Source organism: Solea senegalensis, linkage group LG17 (genome assembly GCF_019176455.1).
Source record: "Solea senegalensis isolate Sse05_10M linkage group LG17, IFAPA_SoseM_1, whole genome shotgun sequence".
Classification (NCBI taxonomy): Eukaryota; Metazoa; Chordata; class Actinopteri; order Pleuronectiformes; family Soleidae; genus Solea; species Solea senegalensis.
The window spans coordinates 6163184-6187971 of NC_058037.1; the positions used below are offsets into that span (position 1 = coordinate 6163184).

Genomic DNA, 24788 nt, shown 5'->3' on the forward strand with positions numbered 1-24788 from the left:
TTTGACCTCTGATTGACCTCAGAGATTCACAAAATCCTCAATATCTTTTCCCCTCAGCCCAAGTTACTGATCCTGTCACTCTGACTTTAGAGATACATTAATCCTAAATTCTAACTCTGTATTCTTCCTCTTCACAATACTGTATTGCTTAAATATTCTTGATTGGCTCCTCTCACCTCTCCCAATACTCTGTAATCTAGTTTCCCCAGTTCAGGGGATGGTTTAAAACATAGAGTAGAACACCTTTCATGTAAATGCCATCTTTTGTGCTCTATAGTATTGAACAACTGCATTAACTTGAGCTTTCATAGATAAGTTAAGTATAAGCTGTTACAATAAACGTTGTAAAGGATACTCAGTCACTCACAGCCTGTTTTTTTTGTTTGTTTGTTTGTTTTATTTAACAAATGTATCACACCTTTTCAAACATAACACTGTCTGGATGGTTGTTTGTCTCTACATGTGGCCCTGTGATGGACTGGTACCCTGCCTTTCACCCTATGTTGGTATAAGATGAATGGATGAGTGAGGACTGTGTGTCCTATTTGTTCTATTCTACACAGAAACAGAAGCAACCACAACATTCTTGAACAACATATCATATAAGAGAAAGAGGCACGCGCACACACACACTCATAGAGAGCACATCTCTCACAAATCTCACAAAAGACAGAGAGACAAACATAAAAAAACAACAACTGAAGTTATAGCCTGGAACACACAGGAGCAGGTAACTTGATGCTCCACTGTTCCCACACACAGATTTGACACTGTCAGCTAAAACGGAAGCTAAAACACAATGACAACAACATGAAAACATAAAGGAAGGCACAAAACAAATGAACAATGAAAAGAAATAATAAGCCCCAAATGATTTCTGAAACATTTCAAACTATTTTAAAACAAACATTATTGATTTTTACTCATCACGGCTCTGTATGTGGTCTACATTTTCTCTTGTTTGTCAGATATAATACACTTATATGTGCATGACATTTCAAGATAAAACACCCTGGAAAAGTGTTAAATGTAACTCCTTTAGTTTTAAACAAGTTACATTTAACACAATTACAATAAATACTGATTATCTGGACACAAACTATCCTCAGCAGGGTGGACAGCACGACCACACACAGGACAACAGCAGATAAAACAAGTGCAACATAAAGACAGTTGTACAATGTACAATATACTATAGTTACTTAAATGCTGCAGTGCATGTCAGGGTAAATTTTATTTGTATAGTGCCAAGTCTCAACACACATTAGATTCGAACATGTGTGGCCATCTGCCTCGACTGGTTGGGGTGAAAGGAAAAATGGGGGACAGAGGAGAGGTGGGGGACAGATAGGGAAGGGAGGAAATGAAAGAGGGAGGTAAGGTAGAGACAGAAGAGAGAGATAACACTTGTCTCAAGTTATAGGTTAAGACAGGGGATTAAGCATGTTTATAGTACTGCAATGTCATTTATACTTGTACTATTAATACTATATTTGTTTTTACCCTCTGTTTTTAATGCTAAGTGTCTGTAATGCTTTTATTTTGTAAAGCACTTTGGTCACCTGTTGTAAATGGCTATAGAAATAATGACATTGTATTATACAGGCAGCAGCAGAGATTGTTGATGAAAAAAAGTATACCAGTATCAACTTTATTACATCATAATAATGACAATTATACGACTGCTAATGATAATAATAATAGCCTCGAAACTGGATTATATATTCTGTTTCTTCCTATGTATTTTTAAACTGCAGACTCTTCCTGCCTGCACAAGAATTCCAAGGTACTTGTGCTGTAAATATCTACTCATGGCAAATAAAATCTTAGAAATCTTGAATCATAAAATTGCCTCCTTCACTGTTACTTTAAAACTGCAAATTTGACAGTGTGACATTTCTATAACACCTAATATTATTTTCAATAGTGTTTGACTAACCCTATTATTTAAAAACAGAAAAGACTCTATCTGGTGAACTATTTGCCCTCCAAAAAAATCCCCCATCACCCATTTGTGAGTGTGATTTAGTCTCTTGACTAATTCAATTAAGTCTCCTGTTCTGTTAAAATCCCTGATAGAATACAGACAATGATGGAGTGGAGCTGTTGAACGTGCCATGCGCTCATGGATCGGCATCTCAGTTGGGATTGAATTGATATTGTCGAGGGACGTGTTTCTATGGTAATGTGCACTTCTCATATCTGGTTGATATCACAGATATAATTGTGCTTCAAGCATGTCATGCTATTTAAAAAAAAAAACACTTTCCAGATCATATGGGAGTTAAATTAATGACAGCGTTCACATTTTATTGGCCAAATGCCTGGTTAATTCAAATTATGAGCGGCTGAATGAGTCAGGTCTTTGAACTGGGGCCTCATGTTTCAGGAGATTTTCTTTTCGTTTAATTAATTCTGCAAGCCCACTTTAATCCTAATTATTAGTGTGTGTATTAATGTGTTAAAAAGATGCTACTCAATGTAACAGCATATATGATATGATTATATATGGGGTGTCAACCATACCACATGATCTCCATCAGCTGGTGCAGTTGCACGGTTGTAGTGCAATAGATTTATTATAATACATTTCCATTTTCTCCCTTAATATTTTGAATGTTCTGTTTGTGTTAGTGTAAATAAAACAAAGCAATCTCACCTCAGCGTCAACTTAATGTGGATTTTTTCATAACCATGAGTCAAGGTCAAACAAATCATTTTGCCTAAATAGAAAATACGCTGAATCAATCAAGCTCAGGTTGATAAGAGTGTGTCGGTGTATTCGGGCAATAAAAAGCTTCAGTAAACTGATCTGTGCCTCTGCAGAGGGAGAGGGATCACAGGGTCAGAAATAGGCTCAGTGTGACCACGCGGGGACATTACTGAGATGCCAGCTTTCATTTATTTCACAGCTCAGATCTGGTGTGAGGCGTCAACACACGCAAACAACACTTGGATGACACCTAGTGGACAATTGTTGTACTGTCACTGTTGCAGGCAGGCTTCATGGTATATCCTGTAAAACAATACTAATGTAAATCAGTGATCACATCTGTAAATAAATCTTCTTCTTCTTATTATTATTATTATTTGTTTAATATTGTGTAGAGCCGGTGCACATGAATGGACATGCACATGTAAATGTGCCATATTAAAGGCTGATTTACATATTTTGTAAGATATTTTTGGGGCTTTTTTTGCCTTTAAAGATCAGCATGAAAGGAGGGAGACACCAAACCTGAGTTGCTGCAGGGGGGTGGGGTCTTGCAAATAAAATATTAGATTGACCAGATTAGATTAGATTAGATTATAAAGAAATTACAAATTACAAACTTTTATTGCATCCTGTTTTACATATTGCATATCCAAAAGGTATATAGTATATATAAAGTATTTGTATATATGTATATTGCAGATCTACTACTACTACTACTACTACTAATAACATAATAATAATAACTAAAGCGGAAATGACACCATTATGTCTTATTCTTCCTGCTCCTGGCTCCTCCTCCTTACTCCCTCCCTCTCCTCTTCCTCACCCTACATTACGTCACCGGGACCTGTGCGCTTGTCGATCGCAGTGTATTATGGTGATGCAGCTCCTCAGAAACTGAAGCATGCACTTGCAGGACGCAGCGGACAGACGACTGCTTTGGTTTAACATCTGCAACTAAAACAGTACAGGTAAACAAAAATAAAAATAAATAATAAACAAACAAACACTCACACCCAGAGGAGGAAGAGAACAGGCCTGGCTGACTGTTTATCTGTGCGTGCAGAGCAGCAGGGGCGAGCCGGTGCAGGATCAGATAACGAGGTGAGCTTGTTGACATGCAGTGCAGTGCAGCGTTTTGACATTTTTTTTGGATTCATGCGTATTTTTTTATTCTTCTTGCTGCTTCAATGTCGCGTCAACTGGTGTGAAAGGGACTCGCTGTTGTGTGTGCGTGTTTATACCTGCAACACAAAAGCCTGCTTCCTCTTAAATGTGAGCATTATTATGTGACTGTGGAGAAGCGGTGTGCAGTCGCTGTGTCTCCTGGCTGCTACACGACTTGTTATATCATGTCTTTCGTGCCTTTAGTCGTAGAAACTGATGGTTATATAAAGCAGACTCTAAGTACAGTGTTTTAAGAAAGGTTACTAGATACTGTATCTGGGGGGATTACAAGAATTATTAATCAGTTGCTGTTTATTTTCTGATGAACTGATTAATATTAAAACCTAGAACCATGGCTCTCAAACTGTGATACGTGTACCACCAGTGGTACGCAAGCCTCCTCTGGTGGTGCTTGGAGTAAAATCACAAATACTGTTCTACTGTATATACCAGGGTATGTGATCTGATGAATTTTGAATGGAGTGCAATAATAATAATAACACATTAAATAATGTTAAATTATAGTCACCTTATCTCTCGATCCATTCTAATCAAATGTCACTGTACCAGTGTGTGAAGTGTATGTGAGGAATAGGAGGATGACGAGAGAGTAAATGATCTTATTTGGAAAAAAATGTGCGTCCTGCCAATATTTTCTCAGGTGCTACTTAGTATAAAAAGTTTGAGAACCACTGATCTATAGGTCAGAGAATAGCTTTTATAAGTGTGACACAAGCTAACTAAAATTAAATTATGTAATAACACTTGAAACAGGCTGGTGGTGTTGGATAAATGACTAAAGTTTATCCAAATAGTCGTGTATTAACCAAAGTTACTTTTTTCTAGATACACACTGTTGTTGCCAAGGGTTGACAAGACACACATATGATTGTCTAATGTTAAAACTTTAAAAATGTTTGCTTTGCTCATTGTTGAATAATGTAGAATGACTAATGTCAGAATAAAAGGCCACACATGTACGTGGACTGGTTTGTGCACATACATATGTCTGTATTAAGAGGTTCATTACTTTGCCATAAGCAGTTTTGTTTTGCATGTGTTTTCTAGGTGTCATCACACACACAACACGATGCTGGGCTGCTCGCTGCGAGGAGGCTGCAGTCCTCTGGTCTTCCTCTGGGCCCTGCTGCTGCTTCCGCCTCTGGTTTCCCCTCATAGCTTGAATGAGCAGCATGGGAGCAGAAGCCACAGTGTGAAGGACAAGCCCAAGCTGCTTCTTGTGTCCTTCGACGGCTTTCGCTGGGACTATATCGATCGCGTCCCGACGCCTAACTTCCGCCTCCTCATGGATGAAGGGGTGACGGTGGAGCAGGTGGAGAACATTTACATCACCAAAACGTTCCCCAACCACTACACCCTGGTGACAGGCCTGTACGCCGAGACGCACGGCATTGTGGCCAATGAGATGTACGATCCCACCCTCAACCGCTCTTTCTCCATTGAGACGGAGAGCATTTATGATCCGCGGTGGTGGGAGGAGGCGGTGCCTCTCTGGGTGACCATCCAGAAATCTGGAGGCCGGAGTGGGGCTGCAATGTGGCCTGGGTCTGATGTGAAGATCCATGGCATGTTCCCCTCCCAGTTCCTCCCCTACAACTCCTCAGTCTCCTTTGAAACCCGAGTGGGGCGGATTATTGACTGGTTCTCTGCACCTAAAGAGGACGCGGTGGATTTTGGAGTCCTGTATTGGGAGGAGCCCGATGAAAGCGGCCACCTCCTGGGCCCTCAGAGTTCCCTCATGGATGCAGTCATCGCCGGGATCGACGAGAAGCTCGGCTTCCTCATAAATGAGCTAAAGAAAGCCGGGTTGTTTGAGAAGGTGAACCTGATAGTGACCAGCGACCATGGGATGACGCAGCTTTTCGCTGATAACATCATAGAACTGGATGAGTATGTCAGCAGGGACCTGTACACTTTGGTGGATAGGAGTCCGGTGGTGGGGATTCTGCCCAAAGAAGGTACAGTATCACTTCCAAACAATCAATATAGTGTCACTTGAGAAAAGCACTTGCTTTCTTCCTGAACATTACAAGAGAATAATGATGGAAAATCACAAATCTGCCTGTATAACAAGGATTCTAAAACTCACTGAAAATAGGGACAAATAAGTGCCTTTTCTGTATATTTTTTTGCAATGTTTAATCAAATTTGATGATTTTTATTTACTTACATTTTGCTATTATTTCGCAATATATACACATTTCAGCAATATGGCCCTTTTTTTTGGGTCATATATGAACATTTGTAAGCTCTCTGAAATGTTTTTCTTGTCAGTTAAAAATCATCAGCATCTTCATCTCTCCTCCAGGGAAGCTCAGCGAGGTGTACGACAAGCTGGTGGATGCAAACCCCAACATGATGGTGTACAAGAAGGAGGAAATCCCCACGCGCTTCCACTATCAGCACAGCGTCCGCATCATGCCCATCGTCTTAGAGGCCAAGGAGGGCTGGACCATCATGCAGAACAGGAGCGGGCCCTTCATGTGTACGTTTTGAAACAGTGTGAACATTCTGGTTTCTGTGGATTTACACTTTAAACGGGGTTTTAGTTGTTCGTATAAACACAAGTGTCTCGTTTAAAGTCAGCTCATGATATATGAGCTATTTTTGTTTTCCCTTTGAAACAGTAGGACCGTCTGAGTGAGTTTGAATGTTATTTTTGTGCTGCTTTGGGATTTTTTTCAGTCCATTTCAGATCAAACGGATCTCTTTTTTTTTCTTCTTTTTTTTAAACACCTTCTTTTGAGAGTAGGGATCAGAGATGTTGAATTTTTAATGCCGACGACAGCAGCTAATTTTACGGCTTCTCTCCTCTCTGGCGGGGGATTGGTTAAAATTACCTGGTGGCAGGAAGGAAAAACCTGCTGACACTAAGTTCTCAGTGATGTGATGAGAATAAGCCGCTATAGCTCAGCGTTATATGATTCTGTGGAACATATGAACATGTAAAATATGTAAAACCACCAAGATACCTCTACTCTGTGAATGTTGTGAGGCCAGTTTTGAATATTTGAAACCCTGCGTTCGCAACCATGTTTATTTACTAGTCTTCACTGTGTTAGTTTGTGTAATGCCAGTTAGTTTCATTACACAGTCCATAGATTGGTAGAATACCCAGAAACATGCACATATTGCACACTTGCATCCATATTAATACAAACACAATGTAAAAATCATTAAAGCATTTCCTCCATCATGTTACTACTGGTCAGAGACTCCACCAGAGTCACTGTATCTGATTGGGTGGTTGCTGCCATCACTGATTAACTGTATTGATTTGACTCACAGAGAAGCCTTTCAGCGAGGTAATAGTGCTGATAAATGTCGGGAGCAACAGTTAGACAGTCCAAGCTTCCGTCGGGACTTTATGCTTGTGTCTCTTGATTTAATCTCCGGTTCTGCGTGTGTGTTGTGTCTGTGATTGATGCAGCAGTAAGCGGCTGGCTGGATGGTGGAGGCAGCGGTGGCTGTAAATCTTGATCGAGAGCGGTTGAATCTGATCCCATAAATCTGTGGACGAAAAGTGCTGCGTGGGAACCCACGCGACGTGGAATCTCAAGATTCAAGACGTATAATCAACACTAAAGCGTCGCACCTCCTCATGCAAATGTGTTTCTTGTCTCTTTTTTGTCTCCAGTGGGAAACCACGGCTATGACAACACCCTGCGCAGCATGCAGCCTGTGTTTGTGGCCCGTGGACCAGCCTTTCGCCAGGATTATGTGAAAACCACCATGCGCTCAGTCGATCTTTACCCTCTCATGTGCCACATCCTGTCTATCCGGCCTCTGCCGAACAACGGCTCCCTTGCCAACGTTCAGGACCTGCTGTCCCCGGACTCGGCTCCACCCGCTCCCAGCGCTCCTCCCAGGGTCGATGAGTACTCCTACGCCCCCGTCGTGGGCTCTTTCCTGAGCGTGGTGATGGTGTTGGGCTTTTTGGTTGTCTACGTCCGAGAAGTGACGCTCAAACAGCTGCCCTCGCTAAAGCACAGACGCAGGGAGATGTCGCAGCCTTTACTGCAAGAGGACTTGCACCTGTAGCTGGAAACAGGAAGGATAGCCCACATAAAAGAAGAGGAGGTAATGCTCCCCAAGGTAGCCCGCTCTGTCCAGAAGCATCCCTGAAATGCCTCCTTCACACCGCTGTTTGTCACTGTGCTGCTCTGTTCTGAGCTTGTCTCCATGTACAGAGTTTTGCCTTTAAGTATGAAGGAAATGTGCAGGGTTTGCTTCTGGATCAGGCTTGATCAAGATATTAAACCTGTTACATGGGCTTCTAGTGGCTTTGCTTTGATTGTGAATTTCACCTGATTTCATCTCATCATTTTCATCGTCACTCATAATGCAAAAGATTTAAAGCAAAGAGTGAAAGTAGAACATGTGATTCTGATCCTTTGGTGGCTAAAATTGTGACGGGGATAAAGTGAGGACACTTCATAAAAAGGGTAGGACGCAATAATTCTTTTTAAAGGGGGTATAAGTGCGCACACTTTAGACAATCTTTCTCGATGGCATTCATGGTGTTGCATTCATCTGTGTGTAGGAAACGTGTGGAAAAAAATTCAACTGAGAAGAAAAGAGTTGAAATTCTACCTAAGGTATCAGTCAGTTCCTCCACTCGAGCACTGAATTAACCTGTGATCAAGCTTAAGTATTTAAAACTCACCTCACTTTTTCTTGGAATTAGATGTTACAGTTAAGGCTATACTCCTCATATGTATCCATGAGCCAGTCACTCCTCTGCCATGCTCTTTACTAGTCCGTTACCATTTGCCTTTTACCTTAAAATGGAGAACAGCTCTCCAAAGTGTGCAATCATGTGTGTGTCAGTCCATTTTTCTGTGAAGATGACCGTGTGCTAAGCTCATCCTCATGTGTTGACTGTCATAACCATGGTCATTTGTTGGTGAACATGTGAAGTGCAGTTGCTATTGGTCAGTATTCTGTCGTTAGGATTTTAAGGGTTTTCGTTGTTGTTTGCTTAAGTCGACTATTTCAGCCTGACTTGCAAGAACTGTTCCTCTGATTTGCACTACAGGACAGAAATGAAACAGTATGAAAGAGGCGGCGGTAGAACGCGTTTTAGGTCATGTATTATTTGCACTTCTTATTCGTAGTTGCTATTTGACACATTCAAAATGTTAGGTGCCTCTTGCCAAAAAGCTTTTGGATCAACATAATCGCAGACAGTCTAGTAGAATCCAGATCACCCGTTTAATTATTCTGCTTTTGTTTTTCAGCATATTTTAATTCTGCTGTTAGATGCATCAACTAAAACCTGTGCCCAAAAATGACAGACATCACTGTGACTAATTCCTTTTTACAAATTCATAAATTGAAAGTATTTTATGGAAAAGGTTAATTTTCTGATAACTGTCTTGTTTTTGGAAAGAAAAGTGTTGTCTGATAATTTTTTTCCCCCTTAAGAGAAATTAAATCTGTCCATACTATATTTAAATAACGTACTTGAAATAGTTAGAAAACATTAACTATCAGGTCTTTATAACCATTTATTTGAAATATGGATACTGATATGATTTAGAGATTAACTATGTTTGCCATGTTGATCATGTTGATGCAATTAAAGACTTCTGAAAATAAAGGGACTAAAGAGAAGCTAAATGCTATGTATTTGTTTCATTTTTTTCCCTATGCATGAAGTTCCAGGTTTGACACACTGTGAGTCACTGATTTTCTGATAAGAGAGGAGTTCCAGAGTCCAGAACAGCTGAAAAATCCATAATAAACACCAACTTGCTTTATTTGTGAAACAACAACAAAAACAACTCTATTCTGATGTGTGCATTACACTATTTTAACAAGGCAGAAATAAACTTAATATGTTAATAAATCTTCACAACTTCAGCAAACAGAGAAACAAGTTAACTTTACAGGTACAGCACATGTCATTAAACAATAATAATAAATGTTTCCCACCATAAACTGCTCCTACTGGATTGTCATATTGATTATCAACATTTAAATCAGAGATGTCAAACTGGAGGACTGCTGCCCTCGTGTGGTCCCCCAATTAACTACATGCAGCCAACAACTTAATATCATAATGAAAACATGGCTGCAACCTCCTTTAAACACAGCAGACATAGATGATAAATATACTCTATTTGCTAGCGATAAATAAGACATTTGGTTGTAATGATCACATGATTAAATGCGTTCCATCCAATATTAAATGACAAAAAAGAAGATTGCTTGGTGTTTTAATTAGAGTTGTCCACATTGTTTACTTAACAACAATGATATATTTCTCTGTTTTCGACATGAATAGATTTTTTGTTTTTACTGTGAAGTATACATCATATTATCCATATCAAAAACAAGCACTGTTCATCATGAATATCTTTATTGCAATATCACAATGTGATATGTGTTAGAAAGTTGTTTTAGAAGTTGTAGAAGAGGCACCAGTTGTTTTTTTCCCTACACTTTTTGTTCCTCTAGGCCGGCCTACTTTTGACCAAACTAGATGTTCATTGGCCCCCAGCTCATTTGACTTTGACACCCCTGATTTCAATTAAAAGTCGAAGAAACCCTTTAATCTTCAGCTAGATTTGGTCACAAAGCAAGAATCTAAGTGGACAAAATCACAAGCAAGATTTAAGAGATAAATAACGTTTCTTCCACTATTCTTCAAACTTCAGACTTGAAGCTAAAGTCACAGTCAGGTGTCCTTGAAGGCACAGTCTTCAGCTTTTGCATTAATCACTTGTTAACTCGCAGGACCAAAGGTCTTTTTTGTGTTACTGCTGGAATTTGCCCAGCAGGCGCTCAAACAGTCAGTCAGTCAGTCAGTCATTCAGAGGCAGGCGCACTGTGCCACCACTCCAGCCCCCTTTTCCTCCACTTTAAACCTCAGCTCTTGTCCAAAAGAAACAAAACTAACCATGAACAACACAGTCAGCGACACAGTCGTTGAGGGAATTGTCAGTGAAGAGCGCCGCGATGGCGCAAACAGTCCTGACGCAGAGCGCACAGGTGAGGCGAAGGCGCAGCTGCACAGCGAGGCGCAGGTCCACGTTGCTGCCGAATACATGGAAATCAAGGACGGGGACAGAAAAAGCTCCTCGTCCTCTTCATCCAGTGACGATGACGACGATGAGGTTAAACGTAAAGGAGCAGCTGTGGATCCAACTGTAGAGGTACTGGTGGACCTAGAACCTGTGGTATTGGTTGATCCATTACCAGAGCCTGTGTTACTGGTTGATCCATTACCAGAGCCTGTGTTACTGGTGGATCCATTACCAGAGCCTGTGTTACTGGTGGATCCATTACCAGAGCCTGTGTTACTGGTGGATCCATTACCAGAGCCTATGTTATTGGTGGATCCATTGCCAGAGCCTATGTTACTGGTGGATCCATTACCAGAGTCTATGTTACTGGTTGATCCTTTACCAGCGTCTATGTTACTGGTGGATCCATTGCTAGAGCCAGAGGTTTTGGAACCAGTGCCTTTGGTACAGGTGAAAGCAGAGGCGCACGACGGATCCAGGCGGTCATCGACCTCTTCTTCATCCTCTTCCTCCTTTGGTGATCCATGCGACGACCCGCCGATCCAGCCGAGGATCCAGGAGGTGGAGGAGGATAAAACCGAGCACACCCTGACAACTCTGGAGGCCGTCACTCTGGAGGAGAGCAGCGCTGCACCTGAACCTGCTGAAGCCACCGGTCACCCCGACATCGCTCTGTTCGTCAAGGTGAGACACACACTGACACAGACAGAGGACAAGACAGGACAGGACAGACACAGGGCAGAAAGACCAAGACACAGGAGACAGGTCAATCTCCAGGTGCAGGTTTCTGTGCAACTTTCCACTTCTGTCACTGTTTGACTTTAGATTATAAGTTTTTATACATGTAAATAAGCAAAAACAGAATATACAAGAGGGATGTTTAGCTTATGTTTAATTTTATTACTTATCAAACATATCAAAAAACTCATTGAGGAGATCTTGTATATATTTTCTTTGCACTGTGCAGCTTTTTTCCTTTTGTAAAACAACTGTCATGTCTGCTGTTTGGCTGCTGCTGTTGATGGAACACCAACACTGCAGGGTGTGGCCTTAGATCAGTCTAATGAAGTGATCAACCAACTGGCTCAGTCTGCAAGGACAATAATTGTTATTTTTCAGACAGTAAAACATTGATACTCATTAAGTTCTATACATGTGTGAGGCTGTTTTTGATTCCCACTGATGAGTAATGTGTTTATTTACACATATACATGTATAACATATTTAGTGACTTAGCTAATTCATATCCACTTACATTAGCCCCAGAGGTCATGATGTAAAAGCAATAATCATAACATAACAGCCATCATTGAATTGTCACTGTCATGGTGCAAGTCTGAATACATTTATTTCCTTTGCAAATTAGCACAATTAAGATATGATGATTCCTTAAAGGCCTTAAGTACAACTATTTAAAACCCAATACTTAATGTATTTTTGCTCATTAAGAAATAAAAACATAAAGCTGCATGTGAAGCGATAAAAAAAAACACATTTCTTACAACTTTGTAAACTCAAGGTCAAGGTCAAGGTCACGTTTATTTATATTGCACATTTAAAAACAACCCTGTTGCCCTAAAGTTAAAGGAAACAATAAAACACAATAAAGAAATTCACCAAATAAAACACAGCAATGGAAACAACACATTAAAAATAGAGCGGGGAATAATAAAAACTGCACCCATTAAAATAAGAATTTAAAACAAGAATAAATTAATACATTTTATTAATTAAAGACTCAGCTGGTATTAAAAGCCAAAGCAAATAACTAGGTTTGAAGTCTGGAGCTATGTCCAGGACATTGACATTGTTGACCTCAATGGAGTTTGATGTAGCTCTTATTTTGCAAGGATTTAAAAACAGGTAATACAATTTTGAACTGGATCCTGTAGGTGACAGGAAGCTAGTATTATGAAACCAGAACAGAGATGATGTGATCACATGGTCTTTTCCTCGTCAGCATATACGTGCATTTTGGACCAGCTGAAGACGGTGAAGAGATGATATTCCCCAAAGCCCACAGGAAAATGTTACTAGGCACCTTGCCAAAAATTAATGACAAAAGATAAATAATTAGTGATTAAAAAAAAAGTGTTAAATTTCAAATGATGTAAAATTCCGCAACACACTTCCACTGTAGGGGCCAAACACACACCCACACGCTTTATTTATAACACTTTGCTTTATAAAACAGGTGAACGCCACTGTTCATCAAAGTTTGTACAGAATATATATGTAAAAATAAACCTTTTGTTTAACAAGTATGTAGAGAAGTGATATTTTCACTACTTTGGTTACAGTTTATCAACATATTGGAAACAAACACAGAGAAAAAAGTAACATATACAATGTAAATACTTGATGACCATAAATCACCACATTGCAGATACATTTATTTATTTATTTATTTATTTATTTATTTATTTATTTATATGTTTATTTTGGTCATGACATTTAGATCACTCATCACACAGCAGTGCAAGGTTGTTAATAAAGTGAGCGTTTTGGAATTATGGACTTGGTGCAAATGTCTTATTCCAAATATCTTTAGTAATAAACAGAAATACGTGACAAAACTGTTGATTTCAGTCAGAAATGTCAGTGACCTGTGTGTGTGTGTATGTGTGTGTGTGTGTCAGGACCATCATCAGTGACTTTGCAGAACGATATAATAATTAACTTCTTGTCTGTAGGGCCATATAAAGCAGGGGTGAATGCCATGGCTGAGCAAATCTGACTGTGTGTTTTGTTGCTTTTCTGATAGAGCTGCTCTGTGAGGTGAACTATCAGCACACGCAGGGGTCACTTTGCCCATTGAGTCATTGGCCTGGAATGAAGGCCCTCACAAAAGCCCTCGTAAAGAGGAATGACAGCAGTGATTTATGCGGAAATTTAAAAGTGCCCTGGTCTTTGAATAGAATAGAATAGAATAGAATAGAAAATAGTGTCATCCTAAAAAGCGTTAGAATCTGATTTGGATAGATGGTGATTTTGTGATGTTAAACTGTCACAGGAAGATAATTAGCTTCATAAACAGTGCATTATCACCAAACCCAAAATATTCATTATTATTTGAGGTACAATTCTCAGTAAACCTAAGTAGTAAAAGGAACATGAATGAGTATTTCTGTAGAATATTATATCACTACAAACATCAGCATAATTACACATTAAGAGGACAATTCTGACCCATACAGGTGCTATCTTGATGTTGTTATATCACAATTATGATAAAGACTGTAGTTCACCAGTGATGTGACAACATACTTGGCCCCTACTCCACAAAGCTGGCCTTCCTATCTGATGTAGTCATGTAGTGAGTGCATTTCCCAACAGTTTAATCTTCAACAGTTGCCATAAACCAAAGTGGAGGGACTATAAAAGTAGGTATAGTAGAGTTACAAGGTCAACTATCTGCGCTCAAAGTTTATGCGACCCCACTCTCGCGTCCTTTGATAAAGCCGACCACAGCAGAATAAACTAAACTATCAATAAACAATAATCTGTCTTAATCTCATACTGAACGATAACATGTTCTTCTTAAAATAAAAGCAGCCATTTAGCATGTGGCTAAAATGATTCCATGTGTGAGATTTGTCACATTTTGGAACCACAGTTAACTCTGGTGATGTACAAATTGTTCAAGTGAATTATTAACCCAACAATCAGTCAGTGATTTCAGCTTCCCTTTGTCTCAAGGGAGCAGGAAAAAACCCACTAATGTTATTTTATAACCGTCAAAGATTTATAAATCCTCGCAGGAATGTGGAGAGCTGTGGGAGAATGTGATTATGCACTGGTTTGCTAAACTTTAAATAGATACAAAGTAATGAAGAAATAAAAAGGCTATAGTCCAAAGATGACAAGGTAAAACAACAGCCTGGTTCTGTTTAAACAGTGAAGAAACTCACCTAACACCATTTCCTATTAATGACCACCATTAATGAATGAAGGACTTTCAAAATAAAGTTGAGGAAAAGTGGAATGCTGCTTGAGGATGTCAATGTTAAAAAGGCTATAGTTTTATGTTTTGTTATAAATACAAACATAAAAAGTTCAAATTGTTCCAACACTAAATTGAATAAAAACAACATCACCAACAACACATGTAATACCGAGACAGTACGTGATAGTACGTTTAGACTGTTTTTCCTTTATATTTCATTATTTTTGGTTCATGAAATAATAAGACTAAAACAACTAAGACTGGAGTGAGAGTGTAATTAATGAGTGATTAATTAATGCTCACACCTAACCCTAAAATGAGACTCAGTGGCCCAGCAAGTGGTTTGTGCTGCATGTTGCTGTTTCTGCCAGGAGATGGAGCTGCTCTATAAATACAAACAAAAAAACCTCTCTTTTCTCTCCATGCTTTCATGTAACTTTCACACAGGTGATATGATTTTTTTTCTTTTTTTGGGGTGGAGGTGAGGGGGGAGGGGGTGTATTTGACATAATCAGCCATAATTCCCTCACTGTGTTGTAATGATTACAGTCAGGCCTGCTTTTATTTGTGTTGCCCTACATAGCACTTGTCTGTAAATGTATGCCAGTTCCTGCCCTAAAACCAAGGCCAAGCATTAATAATTCAAAGAGGAATCTTCTGCAGGTCTTCTACTGGTGATCAAATATAACCCACGCTATCCTGTCTCTGTGTGTGTGTGTGAGAATGCACATTAAATATGAACGACACCGTTCACACACCCTTATATAATGACGGAGACATGAACGCAGAAAGAAAAAGTGACGCAAAAACATCACCGTTTTTGAGACACATCATGGGATGTGGTAATAGTGTTGATTTAGTTTAAAGATTTGTATGAAAAACTTTTATTCAATTTGGCAAAAAAGAAGAGAATAGATCATGAATAATAATACTGTGAGGTGACTAGTTAAGGAAATCAATGCAAGAGATAAGAGAGAGTGGTGCTGATGATGTGTGTTAAAATTGGTTTGCAGTGTTGGGAAGAGAGAGAGATGGGGCTCCACCCCCTGGTGCAGACTATAGACTGACACCTGTTGCCCACTCTGTGTCAGTGAGAGGGAGCTCTGCTGTGCATCTGTGTCTAAATCAGAGCACGGGCTGTACCTGCCACCTGGACCCACTCTCAGCCTCACCTGCACGCTAAAAACAAGGGAGGCAAAAAAACGCCCTTTTTACGGGACTGAAGAGAAAAAAAGCGCTTGACATTTTCAGGAACCTTAAGTGTGAGGACTCAGAGGAGAGGATCACACAGAGAGGATAACAAGGCTTGTTCTCATTTCATTGAGGATGTAGACCACAGGAGGAGAATTTAAAAGAACAACCGATTCTGAAGAAACAGCCCGGTCACAGCCCGAGTCAAGCATCATGTCCACAAACGGTGCAGACAGGGATCCAGATATCGAACTGTTTGTCAAGGTAAGACAGACACAAATCTATGATTTCACAATGTTCTCTAGTTTTTAACAGAGGGTGAATGCAGTGAATCAGGAGATTTTCTTTATACTGCAGCATCTGTGTGTGTGTGTGTGTGTGTTGGAAAGCTGGTGTAACTTAATAACACAGGTTGAGTTACAGCGGCACACGGCGCTCCATGCTGACCTGGGGTTGTTGTGACACTGATATTGAAGCTGCATGTTGATGGTGGGAAGCTCTACATCGTCAAGTACCGTTATTATAGTGGCATTTTCATTAGGTGGTGAGCTAATGCTGTGGTAGGACATCAATTCGATTTCATTTGTACAGCGCCAATCTCTGACAGACTCAGAGCATGCAAACATCTGCCACAACCGGTTGGGGTAGGAGAGAGGAGAGAAAGGAGGGAGAAGGCAAGGGGGTTAGTGAAGGAGAGGTGTGTGAAAAGAAGAATGGAAAGGACAGAAGAAGATAGAGGAGAGAGAGAGATTGGTTCGATCCAGCTCCTCATGTGACCCTCAGAAAAGGACAAGTCATAGATGAAGGGAGGATGAGAATAATATTAACGTTAGCAGCGATGAGTATATGATATATAGTAATAGTTAAAGTTGTGGTGAATCTACTGCTTTAACTAAAATGTGTCATCCTTCACTTGATTTTGCGATAGATTGTCCCCTGAAATAGAGCTAAAACAGATAAAAGTACCAGTTGGCAATGGTGGGAGCAGTTTAGATGCATCTGAGGAACATTATAGGCAGATGAACATGCAGCACCTGAGGCAGGTGAACTGGAAGCAGATGGAAAACGCTGATGTGGTGCTTGGATGCACTGACCCAATTAGCTGCAGTGAGGGTTCCTCTCAGCTAATTCACCTCCCAGGAAACCAAAGTTCACTCACAGCTCAGCTTGCATCTGTCTTTAGCCTCAGCATTCATTTATTTACCATGGCTGTAGCTATACTGCAGTTTGCGATATGTCTCATATTGGGTTTCAAAGCTGCAACTCTTGAATTAGACATGGTTTTTAATGAAAATACATTGACTGGACTGTGTCAACACAACTTAGACAAACCATGTTTATACTGTAATCTTTCATTATGGGAAGTGTATGATGCATCATGTTTCAGGCTTGGCCAATAGATGAGTAAAAGTCTGGATATTCTGGCCTATTAGATACAGTCATACTGTATTTTTTGGAGTCTTCCACCTCCATCTTAAGTGTTTTACAAAACAAATACTGGAGTTGAAACTGAATCATACAATATATTAACTGTGGAACTAACTCTAACTAAGAACTTAGTTAGTAGCTTTGATTACACTCACTTATTTATTCTCATTAAAATGATAACAATCAATGAAACTAACCCCCAGATAGAGTGTAATATACATGAATATGTATGTGAAGGATCATATGAATTGACTCTGCCTCCACTGGACCCCACACATCCCATCACTCACTGGCTACACACACACTCACTTTCTTCATACATAAAGGGATTAGATGCGTGTGTGTGTGTGTGACAGCTTTTGTCCTCCATGTTCTAGAAGTTGATTGGCTTTTATCAGTGACTGTGTATTGTGTTACCGCCGTGCTACTGAGCATAGCCATAACAATGCACACACACACACACACACACAGAGGAATCACATGCACCCACAGGCAGCATGACAGCAGCGTGAATACAGTCAGCTCAGCTACTTTTAGACTGACAGCGTGTGTTTTTTTCTGGTCTTTACTTGGAGCTGCGTTCCTCTGGGAACATACACCCCTTTTAGTACATGCAGTGTCTGTCTTATATTCATGTTGACCAGTGTGGCAATGTCAAAGTTTTATATTTAGGCTTTTTTTTCCCCTTTTCTGGTCAAATATACCAGGTCCATAATAACACCTTACACAGACTTACAACACTGCTTAATGTTACTAAAAATGTATTTTACATTGAAGGTCTGTCTCTGCTATCCGTATTTGTGCACTTGTGAAAAAATAATGTATAAATTAAATATCAAATAAATAAAACGGTGACAAATTCAAGACCTTTCAAAGAAGTCTGAGTGCTGTTAGCTGCATTTCTCAAATTGAGAATAACAAAATGAAGTCCAAACTTATATAAATGAATAATAGTCTGATTCAAACAGCCACACCAAGTGATTGAAGTGTAAGAGTTTGCTTACTAAATCCTTCATGAGTTCATGAAATGAAAGAGAACAACTCCACTTGTCAAATCTCACCCTTCTCTCTGCCGACCTCGAGGTCAGCGCTCTTACTTTGACACGGCTTGTGGATTCTCACCACGTGACCTGCAGGCCCTGCACTCTGTGCTCCGGCGGCCACTGAACCAGGTGATGGAATCACTATGTATAATTCAGCAAGGCACAGTGGATCGGGTGTCAGTGTTTGTGCTCTGCCGTGGATCTACACACGATGACATGTGACGTCACCACGTGTCGACGATAGCTTATTACTGATGAGGAAGAAGTGATTCTATTAGTGGCACCGCCGTAAAAAGGAAAACCCTTGTCTGTATTCTATCCTCATTTGAGTAATGTGAGGTGATTAAAATGCTATGGAGTAACCGATGAATTCATTTCAAAGCCATTTGGATAAATGCAGAGCTATTTGTAAAAAAAAAGCTTTTATTTTGGCATTTGACCAAACGCTTTTACTGCACAAAACTACTGAGTTGTTAACTTGTGTATTTCCTGCTCAACCAGTTATAATAATAAAATACACATTAATGCACCAGTGTAATCTGCAATATAATATATATCCACAGATGTTTCTTTTTTTCCAAATAGTCATTACTTTTAATGCTTTGAATGAAAACATTCTCTTAAAATACTGTTACTAAAGTGACATTTAGGTAATGTTGTATTAAACTAGTGAAGTGTTTTGCTGCCAGGTTTGAATATGTGGGAACTTTTCCCAGAAGGTACTTTCAGTTTGACTCTGCCCTTATGTGATTTATGTGTTTGCACAGTGTTATTTTCATGCAAACAATGAAACTTCTCTTAACAGCCTTACTACTCAAATATCAAGATAACAGCCAACGTTCATGGTAAAAGTCATGTAACACAAATACGCGTTTACATGTTAGCATCAAGGTCACAACCTTGTTACTAAAGTGCACGGAATTAAGTGTATTTTTTATTTGGGATGAGTCCTTCATGTCACAGCAGTGCAATACTGGTCAAAATCACTGGCAAAGAGGTGTCGAGACAAAGTGATAGCAACAGAAAACCATGAAATCCTATGGATTTAAATGATGTAGCTCTTGTTTTACATGGTTATGTTTCAACATGTAGTTGTTTCAGTTGTGAAATGGCTTGTACTACACTATGAGCCATTCACCCACTGAGTGTGTCTGCATGTATGCACCATAATCCAGTATTTGTGTTGTATTTCACTCTGACTTATTTCCTGTCATGCTGTGTGTGTGTGTGCAGGCTGGCAGTGACGGAGAGAGCATCGGAAACTGTCCCTTCTCTCAGCGTCTCTTCATGATCCTGTGGCTCAAAGGAGTTGTGTTCAACGTCACCACCGTCGACCTCAAGAGGTGAGTGACGTGAGTGGCGAACACACGCGAGCGCACCCGCGGCCTTCGACTGAAACGCTCCTGTCACTGTGTGTCCCCTGTGTAGAAAACCAGCAGATTTGCACAACCTGGCCCCGGGGACGCACCCGCCCTTCCTCACCTTCAACGGAGAGGTCAAGACTGACATCAACAAGATTGAGGAGTTCCTTGAGGAAGTGCTCTGTCCTCCAAAGTAATTTCACTGGAAGGTTTTATGACATGTAGTTTACAGTATCAGATTATATTACACATACACACACACGGCATTTAAGCTGATTTATTTCACTTCAGAAACACTGTTGAAAGGACAGGAAACATGTTAGTCTTGTAAAGAGTGTTGTTTTTGATGAGGGCCGATGTTAACTGATATGGCTGCTTGTTGTTTATGACTGTTGTAAACGTTTGTTTAAATGTATGCCTTTGAACATTCGGCTCCTCCAAACAACAACAACAAAAAACTGGACTAATCTAACCTAACTAGTCCCCAAATGCATATATGCATGTGTGTGTTATTTAAAGTGTATGTGTAATTTTAGCATTGATGAAGACACATTTGTCATTTAAAGAAGTCAGAGTCAGTGTGGGGGAGAAACATGTCAGATTAACTAAATCTTTCTTTTATTGCCCGTAAAGTTTTTTACATTACAAATGGACCTTACTGTGAGAGAGCTTACGGGGCAGGCGGCCAACTTGGTTTCAGTGTGTAACACATTTTTAGTCTGAGCTGAGCCCCAGTCCAGGTGTTAATGTCCTCCAGATGCTTTGGTCTGACTGTGTCTCCTGCCTCCGTCCCCCTGTACGTCTGCTCTGCTCAGGTATCCCAAACTGGCCGCCAAGCAGAGAGAGTCCAACACAGCTGGAAATGACATCTTCGCCAAGTTCTCAGCCTACATCAAGAACACCAAACCAGAGGCCAATGCTGGTGGGCTGCTCATTTACACACACAGAACATGAGTGTGTGTGTGTGTGTGTGGGCGATGTCACAGTCATGATTTTATTCCACCACTAGGTCGTAGCAGAGTCCAGTGTTTGTGACTCACAGTCACTGCTGTGCTGCCACCTAGTGAGATTATCACTCAACTTTTTGAATTCATTCTAATGTGATGTGACGTGTGTGCGTGTGTGTGTGTGTGTGTGTGTGTGTGTGATCAGTCCTAGAGAAAGGTTTAACCAAAGCCCTGAAGAAGCTGGATGAGTACCTGAACAGCCCGCTGCCAGATGAGATTGATGCAGACAGCATGGAAGAGGAGAAGAGCTCCATCCGGTGCTTTCTGGACGGGAATGAGCTCACTCTCTCTGACTGCAACCTGCTGCCTAAACTGCACATAGTCAAGGTAAACAAGGAGTGTTTCCGAAGACACCATGACATGTGTCAGGGTCTAAATAGAAGTGAAACACAAGTGGGTCAAAACCAAACAAGTACCTGACTAAAAGATAATCAGTAAAAATAAATAAAATCAAAAATAAAAGCAATACAAATTGATTGAATAAGAACAACTAATCAGATATTGCCAAAAGGCTTGATTAAGAAACATGGTTTTAAGACGTGATTTCAAAGAAGTTAAGGATAGTTGATCTTAGTGGTTATGTGGAAGTATACCTGCTTAACAGAGCTGAAATGTGTATATATATATATATGTTTATATGTGGGGACAAGACCATTTAAAGCTTGAAAGGTGCGTACAATTGTTTTTAAAATCAAAGCTGAAGCTGACAACTAACTGTTCAGTAGAAAAGTAAATTCAGTCAGCTTAAAGGCAGTACACAAAAAACACACTCCATGATAGGAAGATCTCATTCAGATTAAAAGGATCTTTTACAAGAGGGTCCATGGCCAAGACAGGCAGCAGCACATCATTAACCTGATTCCACACCACAGACAAACTAACAGACATATCCCCATCCAACATAACATGAAATACAGAATTATTATGATTAAAGGCTGAGTCAGTGATGAGACTAAACACAAACACATACACACAAGGGCTCAAGATGAACTGGCAGTGAAGTGAGGGAAACACACAGATTAAATACCCAGCAGAGGCTAATAAGGATAATGAAACACAGGTGAAACACGTCAGACAATCACAGAAGCGAGAAGTCAGACAAAAGGAGGGAGTAAAGAGGAGAAGCACCTACAAAGTAAAACATGCACGGACAGAAACAATAATACAAATCCAAACCAACTCATATAACAAAAAGTCAAAGTCCAGAAGCAGTTTTTTAGAGCAAAAATAAATGGATAATCCATTTCCTGTGTATTTTTTATCTTACATCTCAATATATGTGTCTATTTGAGGTTATTTTAACTGTCACAAGTCACAAGTTTCAGTTTATCCATGTATAACATCATTAGATCAGATATACATTGATTCTAATTCACAGATTACTAAAACCCAGGGAATAAACAACCACAAATTCAAACTTTTTGATGGAAACAACATCATCTATATTTTAAACTGTTAAGAAAAACATCAAATTACCTTATCCTCCTTTCAAGATTATGGTTATTATTGAGCTAAACTGTCCACAAGGTTGCAGTTTGAGTATAAATGTGACCAGTGAAGACCAGGTTTTAGTCTTTTAATCTCAGAGAACAGGATTCATTCTCAGGTCAAAGTGAAAAAAACAAACAAAAAAAGACTGATAGTACAATACTTACTGCTGTACAACTGCTTTTCATTTAATTATGTCGTTTAGCGGCACGGCTCCGTGGAAGGCAGTGTCACTTTTTCGAACTATTTCACAGGCTGCAGTAGACATTCATGGTTGTTATGTGATTTCACAGCAGTCATTCTGGGAACTTTTCATCTTGCACCAGTGGAGGACAGTTTAAATCTCGAGTTATCCAATACCTTGGACCAAAACACCTGCAAATCTTATGGTATTTCAGCTGATGTGGGCGTATAAGTGCACTCCAGCCCCACTGAGCTTAGACTTTTAGACATTTCATCTCATACGTATAGATGTATGATTTTTAAGTATTTTTGAATAAGTGCAGCAACTCATAACGTTTTTCTTCTCCTCCTCTCACATTTCCATTCCTTTTCTCTGAAAGAAGCCATCACTCTTTTGCTATAGTGCTCTCTTACTCGGCCATATGAAAACACCGGGTGGTTGTTTCAAGTCATTTATTCTTGCATTTATTAAGTGAAGAAGCAGGAAATGAGGGCAGTTTAAGCACTGAACTTGACAAATTGATGATAGAGGTCGACCGTTGACTCCTACATGAGCCCAGTTTTTTTTTTTTTAAAGGTTTCAAGTTTCGTTTAATCCACGTTCAAGTTTACAGCGCGGCCTTCTCTCCCTCCGCAGGTTGTCGCCAAGAAGTACCGCAACTACGACATCCCGTCGGACATGACGGGCGTGTGGCGGTATCTGAAGAGCGCCTACAAACGCGACGAGTTCACCAACACCTGTGCTGCTGACTCTGAGATCGAGACCGCCTACAAGGACGTGGCGAAGAGACTGGCCAAGTAACTCGCCGAGCAAGGCCGCGCAAAGGGAAAAGTGAAAAGTGAAAACTAGCAGCACAAGACGAGAGAAAACACCACTGTCGCACATTACGTACACATGCATTTCCTTTTAGAGTCTCTTCCAGTGACATTTTTCAACAAACCTGTGACTTCTTGTCTGTCGTCGGGTGTCTCATACAGCTCTGTACCGCCGCGTGCATTATGGATATATATATATATATATATATACATAGCACTGGAAATACAGAAACAGACACGTCAAGCAGAGTATAAATCAATCCCCGAAAACTTCATTCGCGACTTTTTAAACCCGATGTTGCTGCCGTGAAACTTCTGACATAACCATTTCCACTCGAACGCGATTGTGTCTGTCTGTGTTCATTTCTCACAACACAAGGCTCTCTTTCATACGTACTCCACTGGCCCGCACGGCCAAACATTTTACTAGTTGCTGATGTCAGGGTTGTTCACTTTATTTATTCCAAAGCCGACAGAAGTCTAGTGTGACTGCAGTGTTTATTGTCATGCTCTGGCTCCTGGAGGGGGAGACACCTTTGATTCACATGTGATTGATGCTTCTGATTGTTTGCTGAATATGACTGTTGCAGATCCATCCTGACTGTCACTCATCACTCTGGGGTTGTGTTGTTAGGCTTTCCTTGTAAATGCACTCCTGCTTCTAAAGAAGGGCTGATTTGAGAAAATGAGATGATCTGGTTAATGACTCTGGAGTGAGGATTAGCAGCTCTGTCTGCTTGCATGCACAAATCTGTTTTAAATTCTAATATTCAAACGTGATCTTGTTATGATATGAAAACTCCTCGATGACTGTGTGCCTTAATTTGAAAGTATCCAAAGTCCATGCCAATGTCAATGATGGACTCATTCTAAAAAATGTATAGCAGCCAGAGCTGAGATGTTTGTTTTGCCTCCAGCTATTAGTGTTCACTCTAGCTATTGATTTCGTCTCAAGTTTCAGATGATATTATGAATGGAGAGAGTATTTATTTTGCAGTCCCAATCAGGCCTGATTAGCTGGAGAGCCATTAGCGCTGCGATGAAAAGCATCTCCCAGGCCGGGTCCAGAACAGTCAGGAGCCCTGCCCTCCAGCTCTTCATCAGAGAGACATTTCCGCTGCGCCGAGGAGTCCATCAACTTCCACAGCCTAAAAAAAGTTTAAGTTCAAAAGTTTCATTAGGAGGAGGATGGAGTGTCAGAGGACAAGGGAAATTTGTTTTGGGAGCTTATCGTCTTTGGCTTGGTGTCAGGCTGCAACTACAGCGAGACTTCCTTGAAGAACCATAAGGCTCTTGTGTGGTTTGGACAAACGTATGAAATGAAATTGGAGCATGATGACTGAGGGGCTTGCTCATTGCAAAGCTCTACAAATAAAATAATATTTTCACA

At 40.2% G+C, this 24788-nt stretch overlaps 2 protein-coding genes across 6 annotated transcripts; both read left to right on the forward strand.

Moving 5' to 3' along the window:
• The first annotated feature begins 3536 nt into the window (after nt 1-3536).
• enpp5 (ectonucleotide pyrophosphatase/phosphodiesterase 5) lies at nt 3537-9526 on the forward strand. 4 transcript variants are annotated; one of them, XM_044048407.1, is made up of 5 exons: nt 3537-3687; nt 3783-3820; nt 4952-5862; nt 6213-6389; nt 7542-9526. In XM_044048407.1, the coding sequence occupies exons 3-5, from the start codon at nt 4974-4976 to the stop codon at nt 7943-7945; spliced, it is 1470 nt and encodes a 489-aa protein (XP_043904342.1). In that variant the 5' UTR covers nt 3537-3687; nt 3783-3820; nt 4952-4973; the 3' UTR covers nt 7946-9526. The 4 variants fall into 4 exon arrangements, with proteins under 4 accessions (XP_043904342.1, XP_043904340.1, XP_043904341.1 ...); XM_044048405.1 differs by having other exon boundaries at nt 3537-3820; XM_044048406.1 differs by lacking the exon at nt 3783-3820.
• A 1166-nt stretch (nt 9527-10692) lies between these two features.
• On the forward strand, nt 10693-24788 carry clic5b (chloride intracellular channel 5b). Of its 2 annotated transcripts, XM_044048401.1 has the most exons (7): nt 10693-11619; nt 16214-16336; nt 19777-19886; nt 19972-20097; nt 20720-20826; nt 21057-21238; nt 23220-24788. In XM_044048401.1, exons 1-7 carry the CDS (start codon nt 10810-10812, stop codon nt 23382-23384), a joined length of 1623 nt encoding a protein of 540 aa, XP_043904336.1. In that variant the 5' UTR covers nt 10693-10809; the 3' UTR covers nt 23385-24788. The 2 variants fall into 2 exon arrangements, with proteins under 2 accessions (XP_043904336.1, XP_043904337.1); XM_044048402.1 differs by lacking the exon at nt 16214-16336.